Below are 23,018 nucleotides of genomic sequence, written 5' to 3'. Positions count from 1 at the left end.
TTAACAAGTGTCAACCTACCATGTTAAATTCAACTGTATGCCAAAAGAGAAGGAACTATGCCAGATACCATTCAGACCTCTACACTTTAATCCCGCGCACACACCCAATCCCCCCACCCCCCACCTCCCCTCTCCCCCGTTGCACACTAGAGGACCTGTCTGAGGTCCGGTCCGGAACTGAAGTGCTTTTGTTTTCCTCCTCCCTCCCTCTCGGAGAGTAGCACAAACAAAAGATCCAAACCTGTCACTTTTTTTTTGAGTTTGCATAAGTGCATTCCTCCATTTATCACAGTTTGGATTCCCTCGGTCATGAGGCATATCTTTTTTCACTGTTTTTACTACTGAAAAAAAAAAAAAATTCATTGGCAAACAATAGCTGAAATAGTCAGGGCAATCAAAGTACAAATAAATTCATTCTGTTTTATAAATAACACTCTCGTGTCTATTTCTATCATAAAAACCATTGGAACACACATAGATAAAACTCAATCCCATTTTTTTTTTTAATTTTACATCATATACCCCCCCAACATTTATCGTGCGCTACCATAGTAGCGATTCCACTCCCGGCACAATCAGTACAAGCTTGTTTTGATTGGCTGAAATTTGCCTTGCCCATAAAAAGCAACAAGGGGTTGTCAGATTTTTTTTTTTTCACTTCTTCTTGCAAACACCTTTTTTTTTAAAAAGAGAACTCGCCCATGCTTAAAGTTCGTTCGACGTTTAGTCTACTCCAGCATAAACAACTACCAGCCACGTTGGTGGTTGGTTCAGCACGTCAGTACGCTACACGTAAATTACCCGTGGATTTTGCAACCATTGAAGAGAAATGGCAGACGCGATGGAAGCATGCGACACCAGCGGCTGTGGATCCCAGTAAACCCGATTATTACACACTGTCCATGTTTCCTTACCCAAGTGGCATGTTGCACATGGGTCATGTGCGTGTCTATACCATTAGTGACACCATTCAACGTTTTCGAAAAATGAAGGGATACAATGTCCTCCATCCTATGGGTTGGGATGCCTTTGGTTTACCTGCCGAGAACGCTGCTATCGAAAGAGGTATCCATCCCGCTGAATGGACCGTGAAAAATATTGCCATTATGAAGGAACAAATCTCGAAATTATGTATTGGTTTTGATTGGTCTAGAGTAAGTTCCTCTCTCTTTTTGTTCCTGAAACCTTTTTTTTTTTGACATAATTTTTTTTTTTTACACAAAAGGAAGTATCGACGTGCGATCCAGAATATTATCGATGGACACAGTATATTTTTTTGGAAATGTATCATGCGGGATTAGCTTATCAAAAGGAGGCCGTCGTGAATTGGGATCCTGTCGATAAGACCGTGCTTGCAAATGAACAGGTCGATCATGAAGGAAAATCATGGCGTTCCGGTGCTCTTGTTGAAAGAAAAAAGTTGAGACAATGGTTCTTTAAAGTCACCGAATTTGCTGATGTAACGAGTCGTAACTATTTCCTTTAGTAGTTCTTACCCACCACTTTCATCTATTTACCCTCTTTTTTTTTTTTTTACCTTAGGATCTTTTAAAAGATATCGATCGCTTGGAAAATTGGCCTGAACGTGTAAAGCAAATGCAAAGAAATTGGATTGGAAAGTCAAAGGGTGCTGAATTTGACTTCAATATTGTAAGACAAAGAGAGATGCGGGGGGGGGGATATCCATTTGGAGCGAAAGAGAGAGACTGAACTTTTTCATCTTTATAGACTTCATCCAATGCTGCCAATTTAGAACCCATCAAGGTATTCACCAGTAGACCCGATACCATGTTTGGTGTACAATATCTTGTACTTGCTCCTGAACATCCTTTAGTCACCAGAGAGTAAGACCTTTTTTTAAAAAAAATATATTATCATATCCTCTCTTTTTTTTTTTACTCACACGTATCTAAAAAAGAAACCTTCCATCCGAACAAGCAGATTCTGTATTAGATTTCGTCCAAGACCTTAACAAGAAACAAAATATGCAAGAAGCCGAAGAGAATAAAAAGGGTGTATTCACTGGCTTGTATGCACTTAACCCTTTCACCAACGAGGATATCCCAGTCTACGTTGCCCCTTATGTCCTTTCCGATTATGGTACGGGAGCTGTCATGGGTGTTCCCGCTCATGATAAGCGTGATTTCGAGTTTTGTAAAGTCAATGGAGTCGTCGACCAGATGCGGTACGTTGTTGAACCCGCCATCAAGGACTTGGATCAGTCAACCGGCGTCGATACCAGCGTTCCCTATGTGGCTCAAGGTATTCTGACCGCTGCCTCAGGTCCTTATCAGGGCATGAAATCAAAGGAGGCTGGAAAAGCAATCTTAAAAGCGGCCCAAAGTATGGGCGTAGGTCATCCTGCTACACAGTTTAGATTAAAGGATTGGCTCTTGTCTCGACAGAGATATTGGGGTGCACCTATCCCTATCATCCACTGCCCTTCATGCAAAGTAAGTTGACTTTTTTTTTTTTAAAAAAAAAAAATAGGGTACATATCTATAGATTCCCCTCCACCAATTTTTTAACACACATACACACACAAAAAGGTGGTGCCTGTTCCAAAAGAAGATCTTCCAGTCAATCTTCCATTAGATGTTGAATTTTCCGGTAAAGGACAATCCCCACTTGCTCGTAAAGAAGATTGGGTGAACTGCAAGTGTCCAAAGTAAGCTTTTCCTTTCTCCCCCCCTTTTCTTATATATATATATATAAAGGCTAATAGAATAACATAGGTGTCAAGGACCTGCAAAACGAGAGACAGATACGATGGATACATTTGTGGATTCGTCCTGGTATTTTATGAGATACACAGATCCTAAAAATAAGGAATTGTAAGTTAATGAAAATATCCATTGTTCAAGAATCCTAAAATCTTTTTTTGTTACTCGGGTGGTGAATTGAAACAGACCATTTGATCCAGTCAAGGCCTCTTCTTTGTTACCTGTGGATATTTATATCGGTGGTGTAGAACATGCCATTCTTCATCTCTTGTATTCCCGTTTCTTTTCCAAGGCATTGTTGAAACAAGGCGCGTATCAAGAGTTACCCAATACTAAACCTGGTAACGGTGAACCATTTAATGTCTTACTCACTCAGGTAAACCATCTATATATATCTATTTAAACGATACAAATACAGTCAAACTCATATGGAAATTTTTTTAGGGTATGGTTCATGGTCGTACTTATAAAGATCCCAAGACCTCAAGATTCTTGAAGCCTGAGGAAGTAGACGTATCAGGTAAAACATATTTGTAGAAAGGGGATTTTGTGTTTATTTTCTAACCCTGCTCAAAAAAAAAAAAATCAAGATCATGATAATCCAAAAATCATTGCTACCGGTGAGCAACCTTTGATTTCATTTGAAAAGATGTCCAAGAGTAAATATAACGGTGTTGATCCTGTTGTAAGTGACAATGTCCAAAAAAAAATTATATCTTTACTAACAATCGATGCCTTTTTATATACATATATAGTCGGTTGTAGAGGAGTGCGGTGTTGACCCTACCCGTCTTCATATCTTGTACAAGGCACCTCCTTCTGAAGTTCTCGAATGGGAAAGTGACAGTATCATTGGTATGCAACGATGGTTATCCAAGGTCCTCAAGCTTTCCAAATCCACTACCCTCACATCCAACGAGATACCAGCTCTTACCTCCATGTCAACCGAAGAAAGAGAAATGTACAGAGTGACTAACCATACCGTCAAACAAGTCACCGAGAGCATGTCCAATTCGTATTCTTTCAATACCGCTATTTCGGATCTCATCAAGCTGTCCAACCATGTTTCTTCATCGTCTGTTGAACCTGCCTCCGCTGTGTACCAGCATGCTGTTCAATCGCTGGTGAAAATGATGGCCCCCATGACACCTTCCATGAGTGAAGAATGTTGGGAATCGTTGCACGGACAAGGTGAGAAGAGTCACAGTGTACTTGAACAGACATGGCCTACATTTGTACCAGAAGCACTTGAAAAAGATCAGGTGGATTGTATTGTACAAGTCAATGGTAAGACACGATTAAGTATTACTGTGCCTAAAGCATTGGCTGGAAATGCACAAGAAATTGAAAAACTTGTGAGAGCTTCCGAGATCGGTCAAAAGTGGTTGGCAGATAAACCTGTTCGTAAATTGATTTTGGCAAAGAAGGGTGAATTGATCAATTTTGTACTTTAATTTATGTAAAAAATATATAAAAAAAAAATGTAGAATTTCAAATAAATAATCGTTAGTGGGTATAAAAAAATACGCATCCGTTACTATGCTTTGGTTGAAAAGTGGAGGCTCTTTTTTTTTTTTTTTTTCGGGAATATATCCCCCCACTTGATTTTTGTTGGTTAGTTAGTTAGTTAGGGTTAAGCTTAAAGTTAGGGTTAGGGTAATGGATCTATCTCGTCCGTTTTTTTGAAAAATGGATGAGGTCTCGTATACATAAACGGGATATGTACTCAATCTCAGGGCTTAAATTCAGTTATTGTGACATATAGATTGCTAGACCTCATCCATTTTTTTAAAATTGTCTATTTTGTTACAGACAGAGCTTTATACGTACAGAGGTTTTTTTTTTTTTTTCGTCCACCCCACACCACCTTCACGTACAAAAAAAAAAGGACCTTCTATTACTTTGACATCCTCTCCATCAATTATTAAACTTAAATGACATTCACTCTTTTCGCAATCGAGCACATGAGACTCAGTCCATTCGTCGATACATGTCGTTGCCTTTATTAATCTTTCAATAACATACCTTTCAACTCTGTGGAAATCGATATAGATTTATAAATAAAAACAAGAAAATTATCAAACTTGCAAAAATTAACTAAGGCTTTATTAAACAAATAAAAGGGGGTCTTTATATACGCATTATTTCAGACATTGATCACAGATGGGCTGATGACGGTCGTGGGTAGATTCACCTAGATAATACTCGGATGTAATGATCCCATATAGAAAGGCCATAATGAGATGTCAATAACAATAACAGTAACATTCATTCTTAAACTGTGTATGTCTTGTAGCACTATATTCAGGGGAAAATGTAGTTCTTAATTCAGATAACTGTGGCACCTCAATGTGGCTGATGTAACCTTCATATGTTTTCATATCAATGTTATTATTTAAATGTATGTCTTATACTCGTATGAAGGATGATATGAGATCAAGCCTATACATAAAGTAAATGATCAGTATTTAATATAACAGTATCAATAAGAATTATTTTTAGGATTATTAAATGGAAGATGTAAGAAGTGCAGATAGAGTCATATATTAAGTATACAGCCTCGATCACGACACTGACAGAGGAAGGATCGTTATTTACAACAGTCTTCAGCTTGGACCAAAACTCTTCGACCGGATTTAAAAAAGGAGAATAAGGTGGCAAAAAGAGAAGTTTATAACCACGTTTCCCAACCCAATCTTCAATAAGTGCAGCCTTGTGATTGGATGCATTGTCAAGAACAAGATATGTGTAGTTCATCTTAGCCGCATCCAGTGTCGTAAGGACCTGCTCTATGTATTCAAGTATTACCATTCTTTGCAGACAGCTAACTCGATTTTCCGACGCAACGACTGATTTCCGACTGTACCCAACTACCTGGTATCCATCTTCCTTCAAGTCATTGATGATTTTGTGGTGATTTGGTAATACTTGTAAGATATCCTCTGCTACAGAAACTATAATAAAAAAGAAATCAGTACTTTTTTCTTCTTCTTGTTTTTTAACTGACCATAGTTGACATTGTGCAAGACATTCAATTGTCTGCTTCGAGCTCTGATTTCTGTGCTTGTTTTGTCCTTGCATATCTTTATTTTATTCAATATGAGCAACACACGTTTACGTCTTACAATTTCCCAAAAAATTGAAATTTTAGATCAGTTTGGAATGGGAAACACCAATCAGATAAAGCTCGAAAAATGGGCACAAAAAAAGTTTGATTTAATAAAGCCTCTTTCACAACAAACTGTGTCAAACATCCTCAACAATGCCGATCAGTTGTATTCTAACATTGTTGTTATCAAGAATAGCAAGAGTTTGAAGCTACCCAAGTATCCTCAACTTGACGAAAAAGTGGAAAAATTCGTGAATCATATGAATGATGACTGCAGCATACCAGTAAACCGTGCCTGTATCATCGAGTACGTCAAGCGCATCGCTCGTTCAAAGTACTCCATCACTGATGATATTACCTTTTCTGATGGATGGCCTTCCAAGGTCTTCAAACGTCCCGGTTTAAAATGTAGACCAACTCATGGTGAATGTGCCTCTGTTGATGTCAATTCCCAAAGCATTCAAGACCAGTTTGACAAAATTCGGGAAGAATTGACGGATTATCCTCTTGCTGATATTATGAACTTTGACGAGACCAGATTGTACTACAATCAACCACCAAGAAGAACAATTTGCTCACAACCACTTGGTGGGTTGAAGAAAAGTAAGACCCATGTGACTGTGGGGTTACTTTGCAATGCAGATGGTACCTACAAAGGCCATCCCATTGTCATTGGGCAATTCAAAAGCCCTCGTTGCTTCAAGGAAAACCCCAAAATGCTATCAATGACAGCTATTGGTACCCGCCGTTACGTGGAGTATCGCCACTCGCCCAAGGCTTGGATGACCACTGAGATCTTTATTTTTCTTTTTGGCTCAATCGATGTCAAATCAACGTTGTTTTTATTTAGCTATTGACTGAATCCTAGAAGAGCTTTCTTGTCAAACTTAGATGTGAATTTCCAGATTACTGATAAGATGTCCTTATCATGCACAGAAATTAATTTATAACGTGGATCGAAAAGATATTCCTCTTTTCGATAAATGTGATTTAAGAACTCTACAATCTGACTATCATTTTCTGCATTATAAATTTAGTTAAATTACACTTTATTATTTTAATTTCTTTCAAGCTTTACCAAACATCAAGTCTTCTTTATCTTCCCTCGTAGCTGCTTCATTGGTCTTAGCTGCTTCGTCTTCTAGTTCTCGTTTGAGTTTGTAAAGTTTGTAGACTCTTGAGCCATAAATCCGAGACCTACAAATAAGCAAAGGATCTTCTGGGTTGCTCGTATAACACAGTTCAACGTCTGGCGATTCCTCAATATATTCTAGACATGTCTTGACGTTGGATTCTTCGTAAGATTTGCAGTAAAATAAACAGCTTGCTTCTTCTTTGGAAATCATGATTACGTTTATTTTTTAAAAAAAATTAAAGTTAAGCAGTGCAAAAGGGAAATGTCTAGACCTCCGTATTTTTTTCAAACGTATTTTTTTTTATACTACTTACAGGAATTCTGGCCAGAAGACCAGCAGGCCAGTATGTTTGCACCTATTTAAAATGCATCCCTGCTATTCACAGTTCGTGAGTTCCAAAAACTCAAGAACTCTGCCTAGGAGGTCGCCCTCATATAGCAAAGACCAGCTGCAACCGCAAAATCACAATATATCTTTTTTCATTTTAGCTTCTTTTCAAAGAAACAAGAGTCATTACTAACTAACTTTTTTACGTGATCTGTTACTTTCATACGATTAAAGAAGTATGTTAAGGGAAAAGAAAAGGAGAAGAATAAAGTGTGTGAACCAGCTTTATTTATAGATAAACAAGCTTATGTCAGGATGATTTCATTTGTCTATTTTATCATCCATAATGTTTGAGCCTTTACTTAAAATAGAAACACTTGCAAAAACCTCCCAAGCAAGCCAGAGCTTGGTAATTGTCTATCTGCGTTCCAATAGTAGCTTGTAATGACAGTGAAGCAGATTTTATGGAAAACAGAAATCGATCATCCCATGAAGTTTAGATGATATGGCATGTCAATCAACGTGTAGACCATCGCGTGATTTTAAAAAATACGTTTATTTGAAAAAAATACGTTTTAAAAAAATAGGGAGTTCTAGACATTTCCGTGCAAAAGCCCGGTTAAAGAAGAAAAGAGAAAAATAATAGATTGGCGCAGCAATTTATACTCCCTCTGCCAGAAACAAAATGACTGGTTCTCTCATTCCATGTGAAATTATGTAATAACATAATCAAAAAGTGTAATTGTTTCATATTTGAAGAACGTAATAAAATCTATTTGAAATAAAGCTCTTACTCTTTAAATGATAGCACTCCTACACTTATATCGTAATATGTATTCCTCTTTTTTTTTTCTTACCAGTGAGATTTTCCTTGTGAGACAGGTTTATTTTACAAGTGAATAGAAATCCCTTTGTTTACACTGCAACTAACTTTGTGTTATTTTAGTGTAGTAATCAATTAATTAACATAAATTGACTTTCTGAAATAGAGGAACTCTTTCGTACGAACGGATATCACTCAACGGTTGTCCGAACCAAACCTTAAAAGAATATAGTCGCTTGCATGATGGGGAATTATGGCAAACAATACAGTTTTTTCTTTTTAAAAGAAAAAAAAATCGCGTATCTTAAGGTTACCTAATATAAATAAAACTTCCCACCCATAATTTGCTTAAAGTATAAAAAAAAAATAACTGATATAACTGTTGACAACCCAAAGTATATTGGCTTGCATCAGGATCAATGCATGCTTTCTTGCGTTTTATGACGGCTGATTTGCCTCTCACAGGCATTTGAATTATTTAAGAAGTGAAATATCCGTTGTTTGTAAGAAAATAGTTGCTAAATTAAATGAAAAAAAAAATCCTTTATTCACTGCATAAATTGCTCTTTTTTTTAGATCTGAAATTTTAATTTAACAGATATGACGGATTAGACATTTTTATAATAGCTCGAAAGAGATGTGATAATTAAAAACTTGATGAAATGGTTAAAAAGGCATTTAATACACCAGGAAGACAAAGAGTAGACACAGAAACGGCCGATATTTTATCACATATGGTAAAAAGCACTGAAACGAGAAAATAAACAAAGAGGCGGAGACTAGTATAATTAAAATGATGGGTCACTGAAGGAAAAACTGGAAGCAAGTAAAAAAATAAACTTGGACAAAGAGGAGGCCGCATTTCCATCTACAATAAAGGGAGCAATTTCAGAGTTGGTACAGCGTTGACACAAGTTTTAGAAAAAGACTGAGAGAATGGGCCTGGGACGGGATACATGAGCTTTATTACTTGTTCCAGTAGCTTGCATGATAATACTAAGAACATAAAAACCTAGTGTTCCTTTGGGTGGCATGTGACAGTGCTTAAATTATTTCTGTAAGCCCTTATGGCAAAGAGACGTTCATGCTTCAAGAAATTTGCATTATATTTCGAAGAATTTGGTCATAACAAAAGAAATCCCCCAGTATGTCAAGATAAAAAAAAAATCTTTGATACTATAAACTCATTGACATTTACATTATAATTTCTCTTTCTGTATCAATCCTTTCAAAGAGTGTAGATAACAGATAAAACCCTGTCAACGAGAGAAAAATCATGCACAATAAAAGAAAAAAAAAATTAAACCATGACGTAAATGTTCCTGCTGCTGCGACGCATAGGGACTGCTATCAAAAGATTTTCATTCACTTCATAATTATTTTTTATTGCCTTTGCATATAAACCATGTCTAAATTACCACTTCAATCAAAGGCTTTTCGGCCTAAATTTCAAAATAAGAGAGCCATTTTTGGGGATGATGAAGATGAAGAATCCCATGTGAACGATGAACTTGTGGTAGGATTTGAAGATAATAAAATTAAAGAGTAAGTCGTTATTCATGCCACCATTCAGGTCTTGTAACTCACCCGCTTACTCACTCTTTTCTTTAGAGCTGTACCAAAAAAAGAAATTGCACCTCTTAGTATATCACCTTTACCAAATGCTGACTGGCGAGCTCTTGCTAAAAGCAAAAAAGAGCTATATGTACCTGCGCGGGCGCAGCAGCAGCAATCTAGCAACGACTCGAAACCAGAAGTGCTTTTACAGTCTGCAACCTCGTTTGGTTTACAAATTCAGAAAAAGAAGACCATCACGAACGAAAACACGAGTGAAGAGACAACAACCATTGAACAAGATACGATAGAAACAGTCGAGGAAGCACCCAAGACTTTAGAGGAACGAGCCATTGAAGCACTTATCAAAGGTAAAAAAAAAACAGAAGATATTAGAGTGTAGTGGATGTAGATTGACGGTTGTTTCCCCCTTAAAAAATAATAGAGTCGTTGGGCGAAGGAGAGGATGAAGAAGACAATAAACCAAAAAAGGTTATTCATGTCAATGAAGCATCGTTATTAAAAGACGATCTGGAAAATAGACCTGACGAAACCACTATGGATGCCTACGATAATATTCCAGTGGAAGAATTCGGTGCTGCACTATTGAGAGGTTTAGGATGGAATGAAGGTGATGGTATCGGTAGAAATAGAAAAAAGGCACCGTATGTATTATGATTATCTTTTTTTTTGTATATAATGTCTCGGACTAAATCAAAATAACAATTAGTGCACCTCCCGCTCCACCTGTGAAACAAAGAGAGGCGTTACTAGGCTTAGGCGCTAAACCAGAAGAAGTAGACAAGGACAATAAATCGAAACATAGACGCGCTGCATATGAGTACAAGGATACAAGCTTATTTAAAAAGATTTCAAAAAGAAAACACGATGAAGACAGTCCTAGTAGGGACGACAAGAGAAGAAAAGACGACCGAAGAGATAGTAGAAGAGATGATAGAAAGAGTGACAGGAGTGATGATAAAAGAAGAGACAGGAGCAGTGATAGAAGAAGAGACAGGAGCGGTGACAGAAGAAGAGATAGAAGCGGTGACAGAAGAAGAGAAAAGAGTGATGACAAAAGAAGGGATAGAAGCAGAGATGATAGTAGACACAAAAGACATAAAGATGATAGAAGGAGAGACGATGACGATGATGACAGACGTAGTAGACACGGTAGTAATAGTGGCAGTAGTAGTAGACGTCGTGATAGATATTAAAGTTGTCACATTTTGAACATGATAAAAAAAATAAAAAAACCTTAATCTGGTTGATATGATTACGAACTCTAATTGGATGAGTGACACATCAGAAAAAAAAAAGAAGATTTGGAACATTGCAAATACGAATCCCTCAAACTTCCTCTGGGTCTGCGTTTCAAAACCTTGCGTTCATAGGAAAGAATATTGCGCCATCGATTTGTATGATTACTACATCGTTTTTTTTTTTTTTTTTTTGTGTGATAATGCAGAATATATAAATAGAGAGGTATCACAACACGTCTTATCGGTTTCTTTTTTTCATTTAAATAATTTTTTTGTCTTTACTCCATAACAATGCCTAATTCTCCTCCTTACAAAGAAGAGATTATCATTGACTATGAAGATATCTCTCATCAACGTCAAACCCAAGAATTTTTTAAACATTTACCAGAGTATACAAAGCAGTACATTGTCAGCTTATTTCCTATCGCAACATGGCTTCACCGCTATAATTTAATGGTAGATCTTTTTTTTTTTTTAAAAAAAAAAAAAAAAAAAAAATTATCCTGGAGCCCGAATTAACTTTTTTTGTTCGATACTAGTGGCTAGTCCGTGATCTAATTGCCGGCGCTACTGTAGGAATTGTAATTGTCCCTCAGAGTATGGGTTACGCCAAGATTGCGGAATTGCCAGCACAATATGGCCTATAGTAAGTTTCAAATAAATGCAAACAATAGAGGTACTAACCGTTATTTACAGTACTGCCTTTGTTGGTTTATGTGTTTATTGTTTATTTGCTACCTCCAAAGATATTAGTATTGGTCCCACAGGTAAACACAACAAAAATAAACATTACAGATTTATGTACAAACAAACTGATCAGCAATCTCTTTTTTAATTTAGCCGTCATGTCATTACTGGTGGGTCAGACAGTAACGCGTGTGACTTCAGCAGACCCCACTATCACAGGGCCAGAAATTGCTGTGGCGTTGTCTTTATTCACAGGCATTATTGCTATGTTTATTGGCCTTGTGCGACTCGGTATTTTAGTTGACTTTATCCCAGGTAAAAACAGCATTTCCCCATGCTTTTCACAGACGTCATATTCATACTTTTTTATCATTATGTAGCACCCGCAATTGCTGGTTTCATGAGTGGATCAGCCATTACAATTACAATTGGTCAGATGCCCAAGCTGTTTGGCATCAAAGGAATGAATACACAAGACTCTTCCTATTTAATCTTTGGAAATTTCTTCAAGAATTTGCCCAACACCAAAGTTGATGTTGCATTTGGTCTCGTAAGTTTGGTCTGGTTGTATGGCGTCCGCTATGCTTGTCAAGTCCTCGGTAGACGGTATCCAAAGTACTCTATGCATTTTTTTTTCTTCAGTATCATGAGAAATGGTCTCTTGGTCATCTTTGGCACCTTGTTTGCGTTCTTGATCAATATCGGTAAATCAACCAGCCCCATCAGTATTTTGAAAACAGTACCCGCTGGTTTCACCGCTATGGCTATTCCCACCATCCGTCCCTCCGTAATCTCAGGAATTGCTAGCTCCCTTCCATCCGGTGTGATCATTTTGATCCTTGAACACGTTGCTATTGCTAAATCATTTGGTCGAATTAATGATTACACAATTAATCCAGATCAAGAAATTATTGCTATTGGGTTCACAAACATATGGGCATCCTTTTTTGGGTAAGTCTTACACATTACACACAAAAACCTTATTTTTAAACAATGAACTAAATTTCCTTTTTCTAGTGCATATCCTTCTACTGGTTCATTCTCCCGTACTGCTATTAAAGCAAGATCAGGTGTCAAGACACCTATTGCTGGTATCTTTTCTGCGTTGATTGTATTATTGGCCCTTTATGCTTTAACGCCTGCTTTCTATTTTATTCCTGATGCTGTTTTGGCTGCTGTGGTCATCCACGCTGTGGCAGATTTGGTCTCTGGACCTAGCTACGTAAAGAGACTGGCGGCTGTAAGCTTATGGGAACTTTTGATCTTTGTTGCTACTGTTCTGGTCACGTTTTTCTCCACAGTTGAATATGGTATTTATGCATCTGTTGCCATGTCTATTGTTATCCTCTTATTCCGTATTGCTCGTCCACGTTTCTGGGGCTTAGGTCGTATCCCTCTTTCGTCCGTTCACTCTGTTGTTTATGAAGAAGATAAAAAACAGCAATTTACAACCACTGAACATCAAAACTTTTTATATGTTCCTGAACAACATCCTTCTCTCGGTAAACTTGTAGAATCGTTACCTGACGGCATTCTTATGTGTCGTGTCGATGAATCTTTCACATACCCTAACTCAAGTTTTATCTCTGATAAAATTATTACCTATTGTAAAACTCGTACCCGATCTGGTGGCAAGGTATTGAGCAAAGGAGATCGACAATGGAATGATGATTCTACCCCTGCCACTTTGGCTGCCCGCTACAACTTGCCCCGTCTTCATGCTCTTATTCTTGATTTTGCGAGTGTCAACCGTCTGGATTCAAGCGGACTTCAAGCAATTGTGGATGCACAAAATACCTTGAACCGCTATAGTGGACATCACGTTGAATTTCATTTTGTAAATATTTTGCATCCTGCTATTCGTCGCTGTCTTATTGTAGCCCAATTCGGCACTCAACCTAGACCTGGAGATAGTCGTAAAGAAGTCTTGCCGGTTGTACCTGCTTCTAGAGATGGACCTCAACGTGATAACGAACATCAACATGCTGATATGGAAAATCAAGTAAATCAGGAAGAGGACGTAAAGGAAGGTCAAACTGATTATGTAGAGACTGTTCAAGGGGGTATTTCTATTCCCAAAGATCGCTATCCTTTCTTCCATTGGAGCTCTGATGATGCTGTTCGTTCTGCTCTAGAGTCTCAGGAAATTCGTCAGTCCCTGGAGGAATCCGGTGAGACTCTTCCTGATGAAGCTATTTCCAATAGTAATGTACCAGCTTCGCATTAAGTTAGTTATACCCGCATTTTTTTGCTCCATGTTCTATTCCTGTGTATCATATTATATATATATCCATCTTCCTTTTGTTGTAATTCCATGTTCAATGTAGTTTATTTTTTAACAATAAATCGTTTTAAACTAAACCCAATGATTGCCCACTAATTATAGTAAAAACAAACAACTTTCACTTTATTCATTATTTGCTGTAATTTATCGCAAAAATGCTTGATAATACAGTCTAAAAGTAGGCGACCGTTAAATGTTTTGTTAAGACGGCGCATTTATACTTGTCCTGATAGTCATAACCATCGCCATGTTTCTTTAAGGCGACCCGAAGAGAAGAATTATAATGATTGTACTTGAATTCCATTTGAACGGCAGAACCTGGGGTCAGTTCCTCGTTGCTCAATTTAACAGCACATATAGGGTCATAGCAAAGACCTTCCAGAGAAAGAACATCCTTTGACTTGGTGTGATCAAGATTTTTGATTTTTACAAAAACTAAAAAAAAAATATTAGCACTTACTTTGTGGTGGGTATTTCGTATTGCTTTGGAGAAAAAAAACCTAAACTCAAATTATATATTTTGTATCTGTACGGGTTCCAATCCATGTTTTCCAGGTTGAATTGTATGCTGAAACCAGTATTAAGTATTTGTTGCCCTTTTTGTATTACTACTGCGGCAAACCCCTCATGCAAGTTCACCTTTTTACCGCTTTGGGGGCTTGTGTACGATAAATAAAGATCGTTGTCTATTTGATAAGGATATATATCTTTGATATAAATACCATAGGACTCGTCATATACCTGGTAAAGCTTCTCATGACGTGGGATATTTCCATGTGTCTGTTGTAATAGTTGGTTAAGTGACTCCTTAAAAAAGTAACCTTGAGTATCTTTTCCTTTCGATTCGATACTAGCTGCAATAAAATTATTTAACGTCTTAGTGTATGCTTGATGGAGTGGGTAGTTGCTCGACATGTCGTAAATGTTCCCCAAACCAAAGATATAATCTACGTTGTAGTTTCCAAATAAACTTGTATTTACTAGTGAGGATGCAATGATTGTGGTAACATGTTGTATCGTTGGTTTTATGCCAATATGAAAGATATTGCGGAGAGAAATGTGTAAGCTGCAAGCACACGTAGAAGGATCTATTTTTATCTCGCTTTGAAAATCCATATCTATGCTGATTTCTTTGGATGTGAGCTAAAATATAGGATGATATTATGTTTAACTTGATGCCTAAAAATAATTTGCTGCTTTACTTACAACTTTAGAGATATGTTGCTTCAATATTGAAATTACGTGTTTGTAATCCTTTGACAAGTGAAAATCATGAATCGAACATCCTTTTACCATGTGTGAGAAACAGTCTTTGGATTCCTTATCTGCTTGAACATGGCACCAAATATTTTTACATAGGCTTTCGTACACATTGTCAGTATGAATTATTTCGTCATGAACTATTATTGTACATGCGTTTTCTTCCTCTGTCGCAGTCCTTACAACTTGGTGTAAGGTAAGCTGAACATAGTTTGCTTGTATTTGTGCTACAACAAAGAAAGTCTTGAGCCCAAGACTTATACCCAACTTGTCTTGAATTGCAGGAAGAATATTTTCTCCTTGAGTTGTGATTCTTGTCTTTTGATTTGCATTATTCTTTGTCGCTAGAACACCTTCGGTAAAGATTTCTTTTAAAGTATCACCTGGACCAAGCATTTTGTTTTGGAGAGATTTTTTTATGGACATAACACATTCAAACTTTTCCACGTTTTCTTTATAGCTAAGGTCTGCTTTTACTTGCTTTTTTGCCAGATTCTCGAGATAAACTAGGTATATAATCAAGAAAATTTGAATGTATTCTCTTTGACGAATGAGAATATGCTTTTGATCGACATTTTCGGATGTAGACGTAACACTGGATTTTGAAAAAAAGACGTCTAACTTGTTCGTGGTGGAAAAAATATGTCTAATAGATAATGCTGGTTCTTCGTTATACCAATCATCTTTTTCCTGGATTTGTTCTTGATTTAGTTCCAATGATGAGCCAACAAGGTTATAAGCTTTTCTTTTTAATCTATGCAATTATAAATGCTTGTGATTAATAGACATTTATCTAACATCTCTAATATAGAATTTACTTGTCAATAAAACTCGGAAGTATGAAACTTTTCTTTTTTTCTGATTTTTTAAGGGTATCTTTATAATTTAAGTATATCTTAAATTGCTTATCCAGGAATGTTTTTAACCTAAGAGACAAATATTTTTGTTAATACACACACGTTTAATTGCTTTCCGTTCATACCTTTCATCAATTTTGAGTAATGGATATTGGTATAATTCTTTTTGCACGAAGAAGGTATTTAGAGGATAAACGTTGCTAATCAATCACATACAAGAAAAGATTAATATAATATTTTCAAAAGGCTTTTTAGAGAAATTTAAAACTTACCATTTACTATATTTAAAGGTCTCAATATGATTACAATTTTTTCCCGATGAAAACGTAAAGCAAACCGAATTAAATGATATAACTGTATTAACAAGAGGGTTATAGTGGGATACGACTCTTTGTACCGGATTAAGTCTTACCTAAATCAATTACGATATCTTTCCTGGGATACTCAACTAAAGATAGTGAACGAATCACTTTTTTGTTTTCAGGCATGATCATGGGCGGTTTCTGTGAATTCAAAATCTCCAGCTGATACTGTATCTGCAATGTACTTCCGAAAAGTGTATCGTTCATTTCAATAAACGTGCCATGTTTTGAGTAATATCCAAACGTCATAATTTTGCAATGCAGCGAATTCTCACACAAGTCCCTGAATTCTTTTCTCAAGTTATCCAACAGTAATTGATGATCAAATCCATCTGCTTCCGTAAACTGGCTATCCCGAAGCTTTAAAATTACTTCACGCTCACTACTGCCTGTGTGTTGTGGTAAATTTGTCATTTTATCCAGAAAAATCTTCAGGATATAGTCGGACATTTTCTTATAACTGTTTACCATGCAACTCTTCATTACGGCTATTGCTCCATCATGTCTTAAACAAGCGCTCCATTCAATTGAATTATGAATCTTGTCATACGAACTTGTAATGGTAAAATCATATGAGTTGGAATATATCTGGAGAGAAAGAATATGGGGCAAAAATGTTCAGCACTCCTTGTGTGTACACTAAACTAATTTTAGTATTCATTTCTGTTAATTACCTTGGGCATGAAAAATCCCATGTTTCCATCTGTCCGTATAGCAAATCCATATTCTTTAAACTCTTTTTCTATACTTTGCTTTATTTCAAGATCAAGAGCAATATCAAAAGAAGTTGACTCTAATAGTTTTACTTTGAAACTGTCGTCAGTTGATGTCGTTATGGGGGGGGGATAATGAGCGGAAAACAGATCAACATTGACAAGCAGTTCGTTTTGTGTTAACTTCAATTCGCACATGATATATTGTTGCCCATTTTTTATAGTAGAATTTATCTTTAAACATTCATCCGAGTCCAAAGACTGTATATACCTAAAATCGGATTCAAGCTGACTGTAAAAGAGTAATCTGCTGGGAGGATCATGTTTGGCAATTAATCCAGCTTCAATAAAAAGTGGACGAATCAATTCTTCTCGTACTTCTATCTCCCATATGGTTGGAAGAGTAATCGCATAGTGACACTGCATATCTGGATCGGTTTTTACACGTATTAAAGCTGATGGGTCGCATTTTTGAAGATGTTGCAAAGATCTTTTTACTCCCTCTTGCACGAGCATTTCATACGTATCATCTGCACAACTAGCTTGATCGTTCGCTTCAGATAAAGCAGGCTTACAGGATTTAAACCTTCTCTTTAAATAATTGTTATAAAGTTCCAAGAAAATATTGTTCGTATAGAATATGTTTTTCTGATTATCTTCACATTTGCGTTTTTCAGCTTCTACTCCGAGAGCCAAAACCTTTTTACTGCCGATATCAAATAATCCAGACGCCCTTTGTTGTCTAATTTATTGAAGAAGTAGAAATCAATACAGACAAAAGATGATTTCTGTAACCAAACTTTGTATTATCTTACATGTTTTGAAACGGTGAAACTCCTTGTTTGCTCCCACTGTCAAAACTGCGAGAATACAGATAGTCTTCGTCGAAACCTATTTCATACATGACGATCAGTCTTTTGTTATCAATGAAAGCTGTGTTGTATACACTTAATACCTATGCTAACACAATAGTCGTTATGAGAAAGATCGTATAGCTCGTCCATAAACTTGGCACTCCTTATGAATAATGAAAATAAAAAAAAAAGATCAACAAACAATAAAAGAGAAAGGAATTATACGCCATAATTGATGACCTTAAGAAACATCTCCTCCTTAGAAGGGCTTAGCCGTCTAAGGTTGTTTATCACTTAATGATCTACATACAGTTTGTGACACAGCTTTAAACGAATCTCCTATTTTTGCAAATCTTTGTTAAGCCCAAGTGAGTTTACATGAGTAATACATTACTGATAGGTGTTTTATGCCTGAGTTGTGAGACCACACCGATAAGTTTGCTCATTTTAAATAGCTTACTAGATTTCTATCTGGCATAATAAGCGAAATAATCTGAATATGCTTTGTATATTTAGTTATATTTCAAGGTTTTTTAGTCATTTATCGTAGCAGTTGTTTACACCTCCTTAAACTTATTGAATTTGGGGATAGAAGCACAGTCGCACTAGGATTTGTAAACCACCGCCTCAATGGCAAAAATGATAAAAAGAAAAAGGATAGGCACAATTATGGTAATTGTAGCATTACTGAGGGCTTTTTGAGGGCTTTGAGGTAAACACGTAGAGCATTATAGCACCATGACAATTTATAAGCTCATGTTTTGAATATTTTAATAGGTTATATACTCGGGAAAGTCAAAACATTATAGAAGTGGTCGACATCTATGATTAGAAAGACCACAAACTTTTCTTTACTTTTCAGACAATAATGATGCTAGCGTTAACTGATTTTTAGTACATTTAAGCAGACAACCTAAAAAATTAAACCATGATCCAGTATATATACTAGGCTGACAAACCACATATCACTACGAAGTTAATAAATAAATTCCTAAGTGTTACTTCCGCTCATTGCAATAGAACAAGATAACCGTGACATATATGTTTATTTTATATAATGTATAGGAGAATGAAGACATATTGACTAAGATTGACAATTTATTTGCATTAGAAAGAAATAAGGATTATCTTCTGTCGTGTCTTCTTCTTTCACTTCTCTCGCTTCTTTCTCTTGGCTTGTCTCGTTCAGATCTTTCGGAGCGTTCCGATTTTTCAAGTCTATCGGATCTGTCACTTCTGTCTCTGTCTGATCGTTCACTTCTATCTCTGTCCGGTTTCTCGTTTCTATCTCTTTCAGATCTTACACTTCTATCCCTGTCGGATCTGTCTCTGTCTGATCTGTCCCTATCCGATCTGTCCTTGTCGGATCTATCCTTGTCGGATCTATCCTTGTCGGATCTGTCCTTGTCGGTTCTGTCCTTGTCGGATCTGTCCTTGTCTGATCTGTCCTTGTCTGATCTGTCCCTGTCGGATCTGTCCCTGTCGGATCTTTCTCTGTCAGATCTTTCTCTGTCGGATTTGTCTCTATCCGATCTGTCTCTGTCGGATCGCTCTGCTCTGTCTCGACTTCTGTATCTTGATCTTGAAGAGTGGCGTCTTGATGAAGTGTGATGAGATCTGCTTGATCTATGGCGTGAAGAAGAGCGTTCATCCTTTGGGGATCTTGATCTCTTTCTGCTTGAATGATCACGACGTTTATCGTCGTGTCTATCATCGGAACGTTTAGAATCCTTATCATCACTTCTTCTGTCTTCACGTCTATCATCCCGTCTGTCGTCGCTTCGTCTGTCGTCGCTTCTTCTTTCATCACGTCGTCTGTCATCTCTTCTGTCTTCCCGCTTTTCGCTACGTCTGCTTTCACTACGATCATCACGACGAGGTGATCGTGATCTGGAATAGGCGCGGTCTGAACGAGGGCCAAGTGGGATGATATCCTCTGGTTTTTTGTCGTCATGACGTCTTGTACTCCCACTATGATGGAATCCACGTCCTCTACCACCTCTTCCACGCATGAAGCCACCTCTAAAGTTATTGTTGAAAGCAAACATATCTTGTGGTGGAGGCATACCAGGGAAAGGAGGCATGTACATCTCTTCATTATTGTTATTAAATTGGGGTGGAGGGAAATTAGGCATAAAGGGAGGTCTACCATCCATGTCATTATTATTCCAGTCACCCGTAGGGAAAGCAGGGAAGCGATTATTCATAAACGGAGGTCTTGCCATGTTCATCCAATTCATATCTGGTGTTGGGAACATATCGGGAGTGGGCATCATCATATTATTCATCATGGGTTTTCGCATTGGCATCTTTCTGTCCTCATCAAAGACTTGAGGTGGAACATTTCCCTTTGTAGAAGACTATACTATGGTGTTAATATCGTGTGCAGAGATAAGAGTCTCCTATTCTTTGTTACCTCTGCCACTTGGGAAGATTCTTCTTTGGTATCCATTGGATCTTCATCACCAGTATGAAGAGGTTCTGTGGGTTCATCTTTTTTCTTTTCGGCTTCTTGTTGGATATAGGCTTCAATAGCTAAGCGTAATGTCTTGTTAGGAATGCATTGGTCAATGGAGACATTATCGGCATGACAATTAGGACACGAGTTTGATTTTTCTAAAGTTGTTGTGATACCTGCATAAAGAAAGAAGAGTATAAATATGTGGGTTTACCAAAAAGACCTTTTTGCTATTATCTTTAGAACTTCTTTTATCCTATCCACGCTATTTCCCTCATTCTCAAATAAACACATTGAAGACAAAACAAAAAAAATAAAAGTGGCATCAAAAGTTCCCCATTTCAGACGATGCTTTGTTCTGAATAAAATATATAAAAATAAAGAAATAACAATATACAGACTAAAGATAATACAATAAGGATTGTCAAAAAAGCAATCATACGTACATTCTTTACAAAAGGATTTTCCACAGCATGGTAAAAGCACTGCATCTGTCATTAATTTCTCACACACTGTACAACATAACTCTTGAGGTTTTTGGTCTTGCTGGTTAGTTTCATTCTCAACCATTCTAATAATAAATTATTATTAATAAGAGAGAGAGAGAGAATATATGATCTACACCATTACCTTTGGGTTCGTTGAACAAACTGTCCTTTGGGAACATTGGGACAATAGTAGATCCAATGGCCAGGTTGTCCGCACTTAAAACACGTATAACCAGTAGGCGGTTTTTGAGTTTCAGGAGGAATATTCGATGGATTGTTCGCTGCTGCTGCTGCTGCTGCTGCCGCGGCGGCGGCGGCCGAATGGCGTTGCATTTGCTGTTGTCTTTGGAACTGTTGCATCATCATCATTTGTTGGAAGTGTTGATATTGCACGGGATTCATCATACCCATTTTCATGACGGGATCAAAATTATTTGGCATCATGGGTCGAAAAGGAGGTTTACCTCCATTATTGTTATTTCTACTCTTTATTTAGTTCTTTGTCTTTGTTACTTTTTATATCTTTTTTCCCCTCTCAAAAATACCTACTGTTGATCCTTTGGTTCTTGATTGAACTGTTCAGGTCTGTCTTCAGCATTAGAATCGTCCATGATCAAGAGATTTTGGTTTTAAAAAGAGAAGAAAGAAAAAATAGAAAAAATAAATAATCGACATGACGTACTTTTAAGAGTCACACGAGAAATAATAAAATAAAAAAAAAAATGCATGCCAAGGTTTTTGAATATTTTCTGGTTTACCCTCAACCATGTCCAATTCTGATTTTCTTGCAGTATGTATATACTTTATAAAAACTGGAGATTCCTTCTTTTTTAACAGAGAAAAAGTAGAAGGCGATTGAAATCGTCAAAAAGGCAACTGAAGAAGACCACAGAGGCAACTATAAGGAAGCATACAGCCACTATCAAAATGCCCTCGAGTACTTTATGACAGCTATAAAATGTATGCCTACCTCCTGCTACAAAGACTTTCGCAGCTAAACATTTGTATTATATAGACGAAAAGAATGATCGCTTAAAAGATCCTATCCGAAAAAGATTTGTAGAGTATCTGGATAGAGCAGAAATGCTAAAAGATTTCCTGCACGAGCAAGAAAAGAAAAGGGAACCGGTGGGCGCCAATGGCGTCTCCAAAAAGTAGTGTGTAATATATTTAATTTTGAGTATACCTTTACTGACACCTCTATAACAGAAAAAAGGGTGAACTAAGTCAGGATGAGGATGATCCAGATATGAAAAAGATGCGAGCTACTTTAACAGGCGCCATTTTGACAGAAAAACCAAATGTACGCTGGGATGATGTAGCAGGATTAGAAGGTGCCAAGGAAGCGTTGAAAGAGGCCGTTATTTTACCCATCAAATTCCCACATTTGTTTACAGGACAACGTAAACCTTGGCGAGGTATTTTATTATATGGTCCCCCCGGTACCGGTAAATCTTTTCTTGCCAAGGCCGTCGCCACAGAAGCCAATTCCACCTTTTTCTCGGTTTCATCCTCTGATCTCGTTTCAAAATGGCTTGGCGAAAGTGAAAGATTGGTGAAACAATTGTTTCAAATGGCAAGAGAGAGTAAACCATCCATCGTATTCATTGATGAGGTCGATTCTTTGTGCGGTACGCGTGGTGAAGGTGAATCGGAAGCATCACGACGTATCAAGACCGAATTTCTTGTACAAATGAACGGAGTGGGAAATGATATGGATGGTGTGTTAGTATTAGGCGCAACAAATATTCCATGGCAACTGGATTCCGCTATCCGAAGAAGATTTGAAAAACGTATTTATATCCCACTTCCTGAATTACATGCAAGAGCAACCATATTCGCTTTAAACGTGGGTTCAACACCATGTACATTATCTCAAGCAGACTACCGAAAATTAGCTGAAATGACAGAAGGTTATTCGGGTTCGGATATTGCTACATTGGTTAGAGACGCCTTGATGCAACCCATTCGAAAAGTACAGATGGCTACTCATTTTAGATGGGTAGAAGCTCCATCAAGGAAGGATCCAAATCAATTGGCTCGTTATCTCACTCCCTGTTCGCCTGGTGCTCCGGGGGCACAGGAGATGACTTGGGTGGATATCGAGCCCGATCAATTACT

General features: G+C 37.2%; 7 protein-coding genes across 7 annotated transcripts; 4 read left to right on the top strand and 3 right to left on the bottom strand.

Moving 5' to 3' along the window:
- Positions 1-584: 584 nt before the first annotated feature.
- Positions 585-4,263, top strand: EV154DRAFT_443769 (leucyl-tRNA synthetase). Its single transcript, XM_051597036.1, has 11 exons — positions 585-1,154; positions 1,226-1,459; positions 1,543-1,650; positions 1,729-1,844; positions 1,919-2,453; positions 2,550-2,668; positions 2,736-2,834; positions 2,910-3,099; positions 3,168-3,243; positions 3,314-3,408; positions 3,479-4,263. The coding sequence occupies exons 1-11, from the start codon at positions 702-704 to the stop codon at positions 4,175-4,177; spliced, it is 2,724 nt and encodes a 907-aa protein (XP_051457295.1). The 5' UTR covers positions 585-701; the 3' UTR covers positions 4,178-4,263.
- Positions 4,264-6,682: 2,419 nt separating this feature from the next.
- On the bottom strand, positions 6,683-7,178 carry EV154DRAFT_481693 (uncharacterized protein; the record flags this gene model as incomplete). The annotated part of the gene is made up of 2 exons (XM_051598417.1): positions 6,683-6,852; positions 6,911-7,178. The coding sequence occupies 2 exons, from the start codon at positions 7,176-7,178 to the stop codon at positions 6,683-6,685; spliced, it is 438 nt and encodes a 145-aa protein (XP_051457294.1).
- A 2,336-nt stretch (positions 7,179-9,514) lies between these two features.
- On the top strand, positions 9,515-11,176 carry EV154DRAFT_443768 (DExH-box splicing factor binding site-domain-containing protein). The gene is made up of 4 exons (XM_051597035.1): positions 9,515-9,663; positions 9,730-10,043; positions 10,118-10,337; positions 10,403-11,176. Exons 1-4 carry the CDS (start codon positions 9,524-9,526, stop codon positions 10,887-10,889), a joined length of 1,161 nt encoding a protein of 386 aa, XP_051457293.1. The 5' UTR covers positions 9,515-9,523; the 3' UTR covers positions 10,890-11,176.
- A 16-nt stretch (positions 11,177-11,192) lies between these two features.
- EV154DRAFT_234505 (sulfate transporter family-domain-containing protein) lies at positions 11,193-13,948 on the top strand. Its single transcript, XM_051594515.1, has 6 exons — positions 11,193-11,390; positions 11,474-11,580; positions 11,631-11,701; positions 11,775-11,936; positions 12,002-12,572; positions 12,639-13,948. Exons 1-6 carry the CDS (start codon positions 11,226-11,228, stop codon positions 13,846-13,848), a joined length of 2,286 nt encoding a protein of 761 aa, XP_051457292.1. The 5' UTR covers positions 11,193-11,225; the 3' UTR covers positions 13,849-13,948.
- A 58-nt stretch (positions 13,949-14,006) lies between these two features.
- On the bottom strand, positions 14,007-18,137 carry EV154DRAFT_234496 (uncharacterized protein). Its single transcript, XM_051594514.1, has 10 exons — positions 18,053-18,137; positions 17,913-17,988; positions 17,059-17,839; positions 16,435-16,972; positions 16,295-16,376; positions 16,148-16,222; positions 15,984-16,091; positions 15,112-15,919; positions 14,406-15,048; positions 14,007-14,340 (listed from the first exon to the last, which is right to left on the bottom strand). The coding sequence occupies exons 1-10, from the start codon at positions 18,099-18,101 to the stop codon at positions 14,078-14,080; spliced, it is 3,423 nt and encodes a 1,140-aa protein (XP_051457291.1). The 5' UTR covers positions 18,102-18,137; the 3' UTR covers positions 14,007-14,077.
- Positions 18,138-18,978: 841 nt separating this feature from the next.
- Positions 18,979-21,528, bottom strand: EV154DRAFT_602851 (uncharacterized protein). Its single transcript, XM_051607317.1, has 5 exons — positions 21,447-21,528; positions 21,040-21,378; positions 20,856-20,980; positions 20,368-20,585; positions 18,979-20,311 (listed from the first exon to the last, which is right to left on the bottom strand). The coding sequence occupies exons 1-5, from the start codon at positions 21,506-21,508 to the stop codon at positions 19,076-19,078; spliced, it is 1,980 nt and encodes a 659-aa protein (XP_051457290.1). The 5' UTR covers positions 21,509-21,528; the 3' UTR covers positions 18,979-19,075.
- Positions 21,529-21,578: 50 nt separating this feature from the next.
- On the top strand, positions 21,579-23,018 carry EV154DRAFT_509803 (P-loop containing nucleoside triphosphate hydrolase protein; the record flags this gene model as incomplete). The annotated part of the gene is made up of 4 exons (XM_051601637.1): positions 21,579-21,687; positions 21,746-21,857; positions 21,913-22,051; positions 22,107-23,018. Coding segments are annotated over exons 1-4 (1,187 nt in total), but the record flags the coding sequence as incomplete, so codon positions are not given.

The sequence above is a fragment of the Mucor mucedo genome (assembly GCF_025094135.1).
Source record: "Mucor mucedo strain NRRL 3635 chromosome Unknown EV154scaffold_49, whole genome shotgun sequence".
NCBI lineage: Eukaryota > Fungi > Mucoromycota > Mucoromycetes > Mucorales > Mucoraceae > Mucor > Mucor mucedo.
The sequence above is the reverse complement of the archived record's forward strand: the minus strand, read 5'-3'. Positions and strand labels throughout refer to the sequence as shown.

Coding starts and splice junctions, on each gene's coding strand:
- EV154DRAFT_443769 (XM_051597036.1), top strand. CDS start 702: ATGCTTAAAGTTCGTTCGACGTTTAGTCTACTCCAGCATAAACAACTA. Junction 1,460..1,542: donor AAGTCACCGAATTTGCTGAT/GTAACGAGTCGT, acceptor TTTTTACCTTAG/GATCTTTTAAAAGATATCGA. Junction 3,409..3,478: donor ATAACGGTGTTGATCCTGTT/GTAAGTGACAAT, acceptor ATACATATATAG/TCGGTTGTAGAGGAGTGCGG.
- EV154DRAFT_443768 (XM_051597035.1), top strand. CDS start 9,524: ATGTCTAAATTACCACTTCAATCAAAGGCTTTTCGGCCTAAATTTCAA. Junction 10,044..10,117: donor CATTGAAGCACTTATCAAAG/GTAAAAAAAAAA, acceptor AAAAAATAATAG/AGTCGTTGGGCGAAGGAGAG. Junction 10,338..10,402: donor AGAAATAGAAAAAAGGCACC/GTATGTATTATG, acceptor AATAACAATTAG/TGCACCTCCCGCTCCACCTG.
- EV154DRAFT_234505 (XM_051594515.1), top strand. CDS start 11,226: ATGCCTAATTCTCCTCCTTACAAAGAAGAGATTATCATTGACTATGAA. Junction 11,937..12,001: donor TTTAGTTGACTTTATCCCAG/GTAAAAACAGCA, acceptor ATCATTATGTAG/CACCCGCAATTGCTGGTTTC. Junction 12,573..12,638: donor ATATGGGCATCCTTTTTTGG/GTAAGTCTTACA, acceptor TCCTTTTTCTAG/TGCATATCCTTCTACTGGTT.
- EV154DRAFT_234496 (XM_051594514.1), bottom strand. CDS start 18,101: ATGGACGAGCTATACGATCTTTCTCATAACGACTATTGTGTTAGCATA. Junction 17,840..17,912: donor GTTTCACCGTTTCAAAACAT/GTAAGATAATAC, acceptor TCAATAAATTAG/ACAACAAAGGGCGTCTGGAT. Junction 16,973..17,058: donor TGGGATTTTTCATGCCCAAG/GTAATTAACAGA, acceptor CTTTCTCTCCAG/ATATATTCCAACTCATATGA.
- EV154DRAFT_602851 (XM_051607317.1), bottom strand. CDS start 21,508: ATGGACGATTCTAATGCTGAAGACAGACCTGAACAGTTCAATCAAGAA. Junction 21,379..21,446: donor CAAGAACCAAAGGATCAACA/GTAGGTATTTTT, acceptor AATAAAGAGTAG/AAATAACAATAATGGAGGTA. Junction 20,312..20,367: donor AATCTTCCCAAGTGGCAGAG/GTAACAAAGAAT, acceptor ACCATAGTATAG/TCTTCTACAAAGGGAAATGT.